The sequence below is a fragment of the Stenella coeruleoalba genome (assembly GCF_951394435.1).
Source record: "Stenella coeruleoalba genome assembly, chromosome: 19".
NCBI classification, from domain to species: domain Eukaryota; kingdom Metazoa; phylum Chordata; class Mammalia; order Artiodactyla; family Delphinidae; genus Stenella; species Stenella coeruleoalba.
Window position 1 is genome coordinate 19115292 of NC_137165.1, and position 11990 is coordinate 19127281.

The 11990-nt window shown below is 53.0% G+C and overlaps 1 protein-coding gene across 1 annotated transcript in view; it reads right to left on the reverse strand.

The window, feature by feature from the left end:
• ASIC2 (acid sensing ion channel subunit 2) overlaps window positions 1-11691 on the reverse strand; it is a gene marked incomplete at its 3' end in the record, with an annotated part of 239343 nt that extends 227652 nt beyond the window's left edge. Inside the window, exon 1 of the mRNA XM_079905381.1 lies at window positions 10925-11691. Within this exon, the coding sequence (XP_079761507.1) occupies window positions 10925-11635 (711 nt within the window). The 5' untranslated portion in view covers window positions 11636-11691. The remainder of the gene's footprint in view (window positions 1-10924) is intronic.
• Window positions 11692-11990: the final 299 nt, after the last annotated feature.

Here is an 11990-nt window from a genome sequence, read left to right on the forward strand (position 1 = left end):
AGCTGACCCCAGCTCCGTCATTTATTTATAAATGTCACTTTGGGCGAGTTTCCGGTTGTTCTCTGAGCCTCCGCTCCCTCATCACTGCATTGGCGGTGCCACAGCAAGAAGAGCTGTGAGGACATTCCAGACCCCTGGCACACAGGGGTGCCTACTTAGCGCCTGCCTGATCCCTTCTTTCCTTAGCGTCACAGCCCACCTAACTCAGCTCCTTGGCCACGGCCAGAGGGACGGTGCTATTGCCTCTCCGAAGACCTGGTAAAAGAAGATTAGAGGGGCTTCCCTGGTGGCGCAGTGGTTGAGAGTCTGCCTGCCGATGCAGGGGACACGGGTTCATGCCCCGGTCCGGGAAGATCCCACATACCGTGGAGCGGCTGGGCCCGTGAGCCATGGCCGCTGAGGCTGCGCGTCCGGAGCCTGTGCTCCGCCACGGGAGAGGCCACAAGAGTGAGAGGCCCGCGTACGGCCAAAAAAGAAGGTTAGAGCCTGAGACACCCACCCCAGGCAGGAATTTTTAAAAACCAAACTTACTTGGATGTGAAAAATGCAGTCGTGTCTCCTTGGCTGGTTAAAATATTTGATGCTCATCGAATATTCAACAACAACCAAGAAAGGTTCTCACTCCATGTACTGTCAAAAATGTAATGTAATTATAGTGATGTTAAATATCCCCAGCTGCTCTGAGATATTTGAATCTTAAATCAAGCCTGTCTCTACACATCCTGGGGTTGCAGCTGGAGACTCACACCAAGTACCACGCCAAGGCAGAGCTGGGGAAGTTCAAGCAAGAGCGCTGGGCTAGCATCTCCAAGCTTGTCTGTTAGATCTGGGCTTCATCGCAATGTCGGTATAAGGACCCACGACTCGGGCTATCGGCAGCATCGCCAAAGCAAGCCACGCTCCTCAACAGGGCTGTGCAAACTGGCAGTTCATAAGCATCTATCCAAATAGCCTTTCAAACCCATGTACAGGGAGCATCAAGATATACTGTCAAATAAGCAGTAATAAAGCGAATAAACACGTGTCACTCTAGAGCCTTTGAGGTTCTTCTGTAAATCAAATTCTTGCCGTAATTTGCCCTGTGAGACTGCTGAGCGGCAGAATCAAGCCTCATCTGCTTTCCTGAGCAGTAGGCTTAGATTTATGGACGTGAGTTCACAGTGGATGACCGCGCCATGTCAAAGTGGGAAAATAATTTCCGTTAGGAGGGGTTCCAAGAGAAGATTAAACCCTTCTACTTTCAGAGATCAGAGTATCAACAACTGTCAGATTAGTTATGCCACTGGAATCTGAAGGGGATGGCCAGCGTACACATTTTGGAAGAGAAGTTCTCAGAGGAAGAAACAGACACTGCTGTGATATATTGTAAAAGCTTAAGCGCAAGTATCCTCAGAGTCTATTTCAAGCTTCCCAGTGGCTCGACGTGACTTGAGCCACTCAATATCCCTCTCTGATTTTTAACTCGGTTCAGGGGACTAAAGAAACCCTAAAAGGCTCTGACCTACCCATAAAGGTGTGAAATGAAAACTACATAATTGTTCCTGGCTAGAATTGTGACAATATATAGAAGGCCACGCTATTCTTCCAGGGCCTGGAAGTCTTTCTGGAAAGAAGTGAGAGGGGTCATCGTAATAACGATGATGAAGATGATAGCGGTGGCTCACGTTTATTTAGCACTTACGCATCTGTGTTTTTACATTAAAGAGAGTAAGGACGACGCTTTCTGTATTTACACTCAGTTTCTATCCACCAGGACTAGACCACAGCTGGCTTTCAAGAAATCATTTTCGAATGGATTACTGCATTATCTTTACGTTTCACCACAACCCTGCAAGGAAGGTATGATCTCTGCGTTACAAATAAGGAGACAGCGTCTCAATGAAGGTAGTCAAACCCCCAGCAGCCACCCTGATAATCCCAGGCAGACCTGGGATTTGAACTTGAGTCTGATTCCTGAAGCCACATTCTTCCTACTCCTCCTACTTTGTCTAGTTTTACTCCCTTCTAGTTGCTGGGGTCCAAATTCCCAATCTGGCATGAATGTTAAGCATGGATAAAATACTCCCACATTGACTATTTCTGAACCAAGCTACGTTTGTTACGATTCTTTAATTTCTTGGTTTTAGGACAGATCCTGACCCTAACCTACACAGCCTGGTTCACAATGCGGGGTGAGGTGTGTAACAGAGAGTGTTTTGTACCACAAATGAGGCTTGTATTCGTTTTCTGTTGCTGCTGTAACAAATTACCACCATCTTAGTAGCTTCAAACAACACAGATTAATTAGCTTATGGTTCTAGAGGTCAGAAGGCTAAATCAAGGTGTTGGCAAGGCTGCATTCCTTTTGGAAGTTCTGGGGAAGAATGTGTTGTTTTGCCTTTCCCAGCTTCTACAGGCCACCTGCTTTCCTTGACTCGTGACCCCTTCCTCCATCTCAAAGCCATCCATGTAGTGTCTTCAAATCTCTCTCTGACTCTCTGGCCTCTGCTTCCATGGTTACATCTTCTCTGACTGACCCTCCTGCCTCTCTGTTACAAGGACGCTTGTGATTACATTGGGCCTACTTGATCCAGGATAATCTTTGCATCTCAAAGTCCTTATTTTACTCGCATTTGCAAAGTCCCTTTTGCCATGTAATGTGTTCACAGGCTCTGGGGATGAGGACGTGGGCATCTTTGAGGGGCCATTATTCAGCCTACCACACAGCCTTTGCAGTTTGGTTTGATTACACTCTGGCTGGCCCCATGGCCCCTGGCTGGCCCCATGGCCCCTCTACGGACCCTTCTCTGGTGTGACACTGACCCCGGAACAATGATGCCCCTGCTATGCACATCCTCCTGGGTTCACTGGGGATTCCAGTACTCCTCCCCCAGGTGCCCTTCCTTGCTCCATTCCAGCATGCCCATGCCATGTGCATTCTTACAGACCTAGTGGGTCAGATATGACCAAGAGACCCCTTCGGATCCCTCCTTCTCAGCATTCGTGGAGCCCGCAGCCTTGCCCCTCAAAGTGCGGTCCATGGACCAGCGGCATCTGCATCATCTGTAAGCTTATTAGAAATGTAAATCTCAGGCCCCACTGCAGACCTACCGAATCAGGATCTTTGCTATGGGCCCAGGAATCTGGCATGCTAAAGTTTAGGAAGCATAGGCCTAGGGGCTTCTCCATTCATCCACAGCCAATTGGAATACGCTGGAACAGACCTCCCGGGGAAGGAGGGCAGGCCTCTGGGCAGAGATAAAGAAGGAACCGATACCTCTTCCCAGCAGCCAGTCTTAGCACTGATTCTTTTCTGCAAGGCACTCAGAAGCCCACTGCTTTTCTCCTAAGAAAATTTTTCAGGGCAGGTGAAATCCCCTCAAGTCCACCCGGACCAGGAACAGAGGAGTTGGGGGAAGAAGAGGTCTATGGGAGCCATAGAAGACCTGCATTCAAACTCTGGCTGTTTTCTGTTCCTGTGCCATGTGACCCTGGGCAAGTCACTCCCCTCTCTGAAGTCAGGCAGGCAATAGAGTGCAATAATCACCCTCCGTTGCTGCAAGGATAAAAATGAGATGGTAATGTAGAGTACGCAATCCTATCCAGCTATGATCACTAAGACTCTGCTAATTAGAATTGCAGGTTCATTTGGCCAAAGCTACACTGGGATTTCTTTGTAGGAACCACTGTGACGTAGGGCAAAGAGTGTTGACTTTGGAACCTAAGATCAGGGTCTATGTCTGTGACCTTGGGCAAGTTCTTGAACCACCGCACTTTCCTTATCTATATCAGGGAAAGAAGAATACTTTCCTGGCTGGTCCGTTGTCGGGCTGGAATAAAATAATGAAGGTAAAAGGACCTGGCAGAGAGTATGAGCTCAATAAATATGTGTGGAACCAGAAGAAACAATTTACTAAGCAAATTAATAGTATAAACAGTGGCGTCAGGGGAGATATCTGACATGCTCAGGAGAACAAACTTCCCCAGTATGTTCACGGCCTTTATTTGTTTTACCAACTATTCCTGTTCCAATTATGCGCGACTCATCTATTTGTTCGTTAGCACAGGTCTGAGTTGGATCTCAATTTGGCAACAACTCCTTAGTCAGGACTTCAAAGTTATCCATGTCCTTGAGTGAATGAAAATGGGAATTTGTTCAGATTACGGCTGCATTAATATGTCTGCATAACTCCTAAGTTCCCCGTCATAAACCTATTTCCACAGGTCCATCATGGATCCTGTACTCCTAGGAATGGCCCTTCCTTCTCAGGGTGGCAGGTCTTGGAACCCAGGATGACTTCTAGGGGCTGCATCAACTTTCAGCGAAAGAAACTTCCAGTGAAGGCTTGAAAGACTGCCTTGGATACTCTCTATGGAAATGTTTGTTCTCACCAGCATCTCTCAGAGTTGGCAGAATGATGTCATCGAAAATAGTATCGGCTTTGGAGCTGGACCGATCTTTGGTTTAATCTTGACTCTGCTGCCCCCGAGCTGTGACTTTGTACCTCCCTGAGCCTCAGTTTCCTCATCTGTAAAATGGGTTCCGTAACAGCCATTCAATTCTGGTGAAATTGATGTGACTGTTTACGTAACAGGTGCCCCATACAAATCCTGGGCTAGACTCTGTCCCCACTTCCTGCGTGATGGGCAGCTCCTTTTAAACCCGGTGACCCTGATGAGGCACACTGACTGACCTTTGCTGGCTGATTTACCAGAAACAGTAGATTTGTGGTCATCTCTGTGGCCCAGTGTCTGGCACATGGTAGGGGCTCAATGTGCGTTGGCTGACTGAATTTCTGAGTAGCTGATCCAAGCACAGCATTTAGGAGAATCAAAGCGACGGATGCACAAACCGAATGGCCTGGTTATTCCTCCAGCCCTTCTCAGTTGGGCAGACATCTGATTGATGTCTTCATGACGGGCCACAGCGGCCCCCAAAGAGCCACTATCAGAATCAGCCTGACGTGGGTCCATTCGGATATCTGCAGACCTGAGCAGAGTTGACATTTGATTCCCTAAACTAATTTCCCGGAAGTCACATAACTTGGGGAGGTCTTTTCATGTTCCTTGTGTAAATGTCTATTCAATCACCGCCCTGTCTCTAGCACTCCAATAACTTGTACATTTCCCCCTTAATCACTGTTTCAGCTCTGCAAAGAAAAGAAATGGTTGGCTGAAGGGCTTGGGCCATCTGCAGTAGTTAAGCCCTATTCTCCCCTGATCACTCATTTGGACGGAGAACTTTTCAGCTAAGTCCCATTGGTCATTTGGCTCATGCCCTCATTTCACAGAGGAAGATGCTGAGGCCAAAGTCACACGCAGGTCAGGGCGGAACCGAGGCTGTACTGGTCTCCCCAGCAAAGCCCCTGCCCCACCAATGCTGCTCTTTCCTCATCCAGCTGTGCAGCTGTGCCTTTCTGGTAGTGAGGACTTGGGTTCAAATCCCAGCTTTGCTACCTGCTGGCTCTGTGACTTGCAGCTGACTACAGAACTGCCCTGAGCTCAAGGTCCTCCATCTGCCAAATGGGGATGATGACAAATCCTTTCAGGGTGACTGCGAGAACTGAGATGGCATAAAACGTGCCCAGCCCGAGGCTGGCGCACCACAGCCACCAGTGCCATTTACCTCCGTCCTTCCCTCGAAACGCTCACTGCAAGTAATATTAACAGAAATAGCTCACATTTATGGAGTCCTTACTGGGGTGCCAGAAACCATCCTAATCACTTGACGCTCATTTATTCCTCTTTCTCTAAAGGCAAAGGTATCTTTCTAGCCTCCCTAAAGCCATCCATCCTCACAGCTACTGCACTGCCTGGCCTAGCACCACTTCAATGGAATTTGCTGATTTTAAACAATATGTTGCTGAAATGATTTCTTGTTTTCTGTGGCTGGCTCATAGCAGCCCGCCTGCTTCCTGTGACAAAGTGTGAGGAAATCAAATGCTGTTTCCTTGGCTTTTAGTACATATGACTAGTCCAAAATCTGCACTCAGGGTTGACCCCCTGCTGATGGGGACAGACAATGAGGGCAGGGTTCAGGGAAGTGTGGAATTCTCCTGATGGAGTTAGGAATGGGGGGCGTGACAGTGGACAGTGGTGGGGTGGGACATAGATGAGATCTCCCTCTGTAGGGTGACAGCCAGTAGCAAAAGAAGTCAGAGCTTTTGCTACAAAGTTTAAAAACTTAGTTTGGCCTCCAGGTGTCCATCACATCTTTGCCTTATTATCCCCCAACTCAGCTCACCCAGCGCCCCCGACTCCCACCCCTGCCCACTGCCTTGAGCTACTCTCAGCCCTAGAAAGGATGTGTCCAATCTCATCGTTTCATGTCTCTGTCCTCCTCATTTGCACATGCTGCCCGCCCCCCCCCCCCGGGAAGTCCCCTTTCTCTCCTTCTCTACCTTGTAATTCCTATTGATCCCTCCAGACTCAGCTCAGATGTCACCTCCTCCAAGAAGCCTTCAGAGGTCCCCAGTCTGAACTGGGTACTCCTCTGAGCCCACGCAGCACCTCTGCCCTCCTGGCCTCTGTTGATGTATCTCTTTCCTCAACGATACTGCAAAATCATGGAGGACACATACCACGCCTTATCTAATTTTACATCCCCAGCAGCTAGTTTAGAGCTTGACATATAGTTGACACTCAGTATACACTGGGTGATGGAATGAAATGAACCAGGAAATGAGCCTATCCCCACTCAGGTAAGTGGTCATGATAATAGATGATAATTATATTGATCATAATTAATAACTGCTACCATGAGATACAAAGACGGTCGATCTCTTTATTCAAATTATAACGATAGCTCTTGAATACTGAGCACCTATGCTGTCCAGGCAGGGGCCGGTCACTGCATACATGTCATCTTCTTCCCAGCTCTCAGGGGCTCAGAGAGCAAAGCACCTGCCCGAGGCACGTGGCTAGAAAGAGGCAGAACCAAAGCCTTAAACTGAGGTCCGCCTGACGCTTCCCCTGACTCGTGCCCCCTCCCAGAGAGCGTCACTGCTCCTTATTTTTGGACCCGACTGGCCTCTGTTCGTGCCTGTCCCCAGACCCTCAGTCCCTCTTCTGAAGCCCCATACCCAGATAGACTGGCCTCACGGTTCTGCATCCTGCCCAATGGGAAGGCTGCTGTCCTCCGCCCCCAGGAAAACCCAGAGTGGCCAGTGTGCAGAGTCCCAGGTCCATGGCTCATGCCAGGGAAACCAAGCGGGCATTCAGGAGCGGAGCTGCTTTGTCTGACGGCTGAGTGATTAACCCCTGCACAGAAGCTGCAAACAAACACATCCTGAACGGCCTGCAGACTCCAATCTGACTCCCACCCCTGCCCAACACTGTGCTCTCTCTCCCCTGCCGGGTTTATTTCTAGACCGTGAGACCAACTGGATGGAATGAGACTTGGGGCACATCTCCCCACTGGTCGCCCTGGAAGCCCACTCCTCACCTGTGGCACTCGGGGCTTGGAAACTTCAGGTGTCTGGGGAGCACTTGGTATCCTGCGCCGCACTCTCCCTTTCTGTCCCCCAAAGGAATAAATGCCCCAAACTGCCTGGGCAGTTCCTCATTAGAAATGCACTCCACTGGTGCTCCCTGGAGAAATTAATCCAGGAGTCTTGGAGGACGGCAAGGAGTCTTCGGGTTACCTGGGGAAGGTCTTCATTCCCCAGATCTTTCCTTAGCACTTACTATACATCGGGCTCTGTGCTGGGGGCCGGAGATGGCAGGGAAATCAGATCTGATTCCCACTCAAGTCCAGAGGGTGAGACACACAGACCAGGAGGTGTGGTGACACGCATACGTGTGAGGATTGACACCTAAACGGAAGGTAGGGGCAAAAAGAGGGAGGCCTCAGTTGTTTGGTGATGAGGGGAAGCGGTGGGCAGTCAGGAAAGGCTCCAAAGCGGCAGGAACCCCAGGGCTGGATGATGGAGGATGACGAGCTATCCCCAGGCAGACAAAGCAGCGGGGTGGGCGGGGTGCACTTAGGGTAGCAGAGGAAGGCAGAGAGAGGCCTGAGGAGCGGGCGTCCAGCTGCTGTCAGCCGTTTGCCAGAGCTTGATATCTGGTGCCAGAGAGGGCGTGGCCAGAGGGCGGGCTCAGGTATAAGGCCTGAGGAACTTGGACCTCATCCCCAGGACAGGTGAGTCACTGAAGGGTTTTAAGAAATGGGGTGCTATGCTTTGAGTGGAACTTTAGAAAAACTGCTCTGCCTATAGTGCCGAGGGTGGATGCAGAGGACGGGGAACACTGAGCTGGAGGCCAAAGACAGTTAGGAGGCTGGTGCCATTTTTCTAGGGACCCAGCACAGTCCGAAGAGCTCCCTCCTCTCTATATGTATGTAAACACACACACACCCCCCTATCTACAAATACAGGCACAGCGGATGTGGTGTATATACTATTGTTATCTCTACTAGATGGAGTAGGAAACTAAAGAACAGAGAGATTAAGTCACTTGTCCAAGGGCACACAGAAAGTGGCTCAGGACTTGAGCCATCAGTTCAGCTTGAGCGTTCATGCTCTTAACCACTACACTATAGTGTCACTCCATCAAAGATGACCAAGGATTGGGACAGGGTAGCATTGTTAACGGAAAGTATTCCTGATGGGCCCACTCTATATTAGGGGCTCCTCCGAAATAGCTTTTGGCTTCCATGGATAGAGGGGGTGCAGCCTTTAATTCTGAGGCCCCTGGGAAAAAAACTACAGCGTGAAATGGGAAGGAGCTGGAAACTCCCAGGACAGGGCCATGATATGAAGCCACTAGGGGTCACTTGAGTCCCCAGGAACACATGCCTTTGGGGAATGGAGGTAATACTTTTGCTTCGGTGGGTGTGGGCCTGCAAATTCTTCAGACACAGGAAGGCAGGGTACAGGGCGGTCAGAGAAGGCTGTGCCCCAGTGAGAAGAACCCTGCTTTCGTCAACTCACAGCCATTCCTTCCAGGGAGGCTGAGGTCAGGTGACTCCTGCAGGCGCTATGTGCTCTGTAGGCCCCGTAACATGTGGCCAAGGCTACGACGCCCTGGGGCAGCCCCACTTTCCACTCTCCCAGCCACGCTCCCAGAAGGGACAGGATTTGGAGGTGGCTGAGGGCTACAGGCCTACGCAGGGGTCCTCTGATAGAAGAGAGGTCCAGGATCAGAGAGGAAGGTTCCACGTGGCTTCTGTGTGATACATTTGGTGGTGCGCATAGCTGGACGTTGAGCTTGCCGGCTCTGCGCTTTGGACAGTATTTTAGAGACTCATATCCCTCATCTTTAAAATGGGAATAAAATTCTGCCAAAGCAGGGCTGTGGCGAGTGTCAAAAGCGAATCCTGGCTGTTGGCCCACGATCCGCACTTTGTAAAGCCATCGTCAGATGTGCAGAATTTTCCAAGTGTTGTTCAACTTTTGGAGTTGGAGCTGCTGGTACTTGAATGTAACACTGAACTTCAGTCCAACTCTAGGGGCTGCTAGTTAGTGGTCAGCCAAAGAACAATAAACAATAAGGGATTGCAAACTTCATTCCTTCACCTTTGTGGATGGAACTCAGAATTGTGTTTGAAGTCTGGGCGAAGTCACTTAGAAGCATATGTTAACAGCACCTCCTGCTTGCTAAGGTGGGGAAACCACAAGGTAGGTATTCTTTAAAAGCCGGCTGAAAAGCTCAGGAAACAAGGGATATTTGGGGAGTGGATAATTCACAGCTACTGTTCATACAGGCTTAAAGCAAAGCAAGGAGGGCAAGACTGAAGCCAGGGTCACCATCCTAGATGAGGAGTAGCCCAATCAGCCAATCAGAGGCCTGGCCTGACGGGCATCTGTGCCAACACCTGTTGGAACCAGAGCATCTATCTACCATCCCAGAAAAAGCATCGTCGTAGATGAGATTGTCAGGAGCGCTGCCTAACGCTGGTAGAATCACCATCAGAGCATTACAAATAAACACACACACCAACATTCCCTGCGCTAGTGGAAAAGCCCAACCCTCCCCCCAAGGGGCATTTACACACGAATGGCTGGACAGGCTCGAGCCACGCTGCGGCCTGGCACCAGAACTCCTCCTAGGCAGACCACACAAAGCGGAAACCTTCTGTCCGACAGCTGCGTTATCCAGACCCCAGCACGGGGGAACCGACGCTGAAAATGGTTCACAAACCCCGAGCACAACTTCTCTTGGCCCCGGAGGGTCACATCATATCTCTGCCGTGCTGCTTTCCCCACTGCAGGGCGTTGGTTCCCCGAGACCGGAAGACCCATACTCACACCTTGGGGGGTCAAGGGCCCCAACGGTGCCCGCCACAGCTCCATTCCCGGGTAGCTTAAGACACAAGCGCTTTCAAAAAGTAGCACAAGGGGCTGCTGCCTCTCCCACCAAACCAGCTACTGCTTCAGCGATGGTTGGTATTCTGGGAGTTTCCTCCAAAGTCCCCCTAGACTGGAAGTGTCTTGGAACTCTCAAGCCATAAGCTGCTTAGGGTCCCAAGCTTGCTTAGGGCCTCTACCCGATTCTCGCAGTGGCCCATTTTTTGAAGAGCTTCCTATTGGTTTTCCCAAAGACAACAAGCCCACACTTAAGACATGCTTCTCTCTCTTCCCATCCCTTCATCCCAGACACAGGGTAGCTACCTGGAGCCCTGTGGACCTGGGGGGGTGAGATGGGGGAGAAGGGGGCCTGGTATTCCCGGAGGGGACCATAACAAGCAAAGCGAAGGGGCTTGGGAGCTGACAGTGCAAGGAGAGAGGCCGGGACAGGGGAGCCCAGCGACTCCTCCTGCAGTGGTGTCCAAGTCCCCACAACCTGGAGAAGACGCGGGGTACCTAAGAGTGGGTTCAGCCTCGGCCTCGTGGGCTGGTGTCACCGCCAGGGGCCTGGGGTCCAGCCCCGGGCGGCGGGGAGTGCCGGCCGGCGGCCTTATGACTCGGGAGATTAGGGGAGCGGGTCCGCGCGGAGGGCAACTCACGGAGGAGAAGTTGTGCGGGCCGCAGAGCTCGCCGCGGTACTTGCAGGAGAGCAGCATGTCTTCGAGCTGGTGGCCCAGGCGGTCCATGAAGGCGGCGCTGATGCCCTCGAAGTGGCGCGGCGGCAGGAAGAGGCGGAAGTCGGCCAGTTTGCGGAACCACTGGCGGCGCGGCTCGTCCCCCCTCAGCAGCTCGCTGACCAGCGGGCGCGCCGTGCGGTTGGGCAGCAGCAGCCCGAGCCAGTGGCCGGCGTAGTAGAGGTCCCCCTTGGAAAGGCGCGGGAAGCGCAGCGGGTTGTTGTTGCACACGGTGACCGCGGGGAAGGGCAGCTGGCGGCTCCACTCGCGGTGCACCCGCGTGTGCGACGGGAAGCTGAGCCAGTAGAGCAGGCGGTTCGAGGACCAGGACAGCAGCAAGCCGAGGGACGTGCAGAAGGCCAGCACCCACAGCGCCCGCCGCTGGAAGGAGCCCCCCGCCGCCGCACGCCCCGCGCACATGTGCCGCAGCCCGTGCAGTTTAGCGCGGCTCAGCGACGGCCGCCCCCTGCGGGCGACCCCCGGCCCCTGCAGCGCCTGCTCGCGCTCGCGCTCGCCGCCCCGGGGCCGCCCGGCTGCCGCCACCGCCGCCGGCGCCGGCTCCTCGCGGGCCATACGGAAGCGTCCCGGGCCGGTGAGCGCGGCCCCGGGCCGCCCGGCTCCGCCACTCCGGCTCATTCATTCAGCCCGCGGCTGGCGGCAGCGGCGGCGGCCCCGGCCGGGCGGAGCCGCCATGGGAGTCCGCAGCAGCAGTGGAAGCAGCAGCGGCAGCCGCTGCGCGCAGCCCGCGCCAGGGAAGCGTGCGCCCGAAAGGAGCTCCGGTGGCGCGGCATGCCCGCCCGGCGCCGCCACCGCCGCCTCCGCGGGCGCCCGCCCGGGACCGAGGCCGCCTCGGCCCGCCGCCCCTGGCACGGGCCTCCCCGAGCGCCTCCCAGGCTCTCCTGGCCCCGAGTCCTCCTGGCGGACGCCCGACGCCGGCCACTACCTCTGGAGGGGCCCCGCTGGGCGCCGCCTCTCCGGTCCCTGGGCGCTG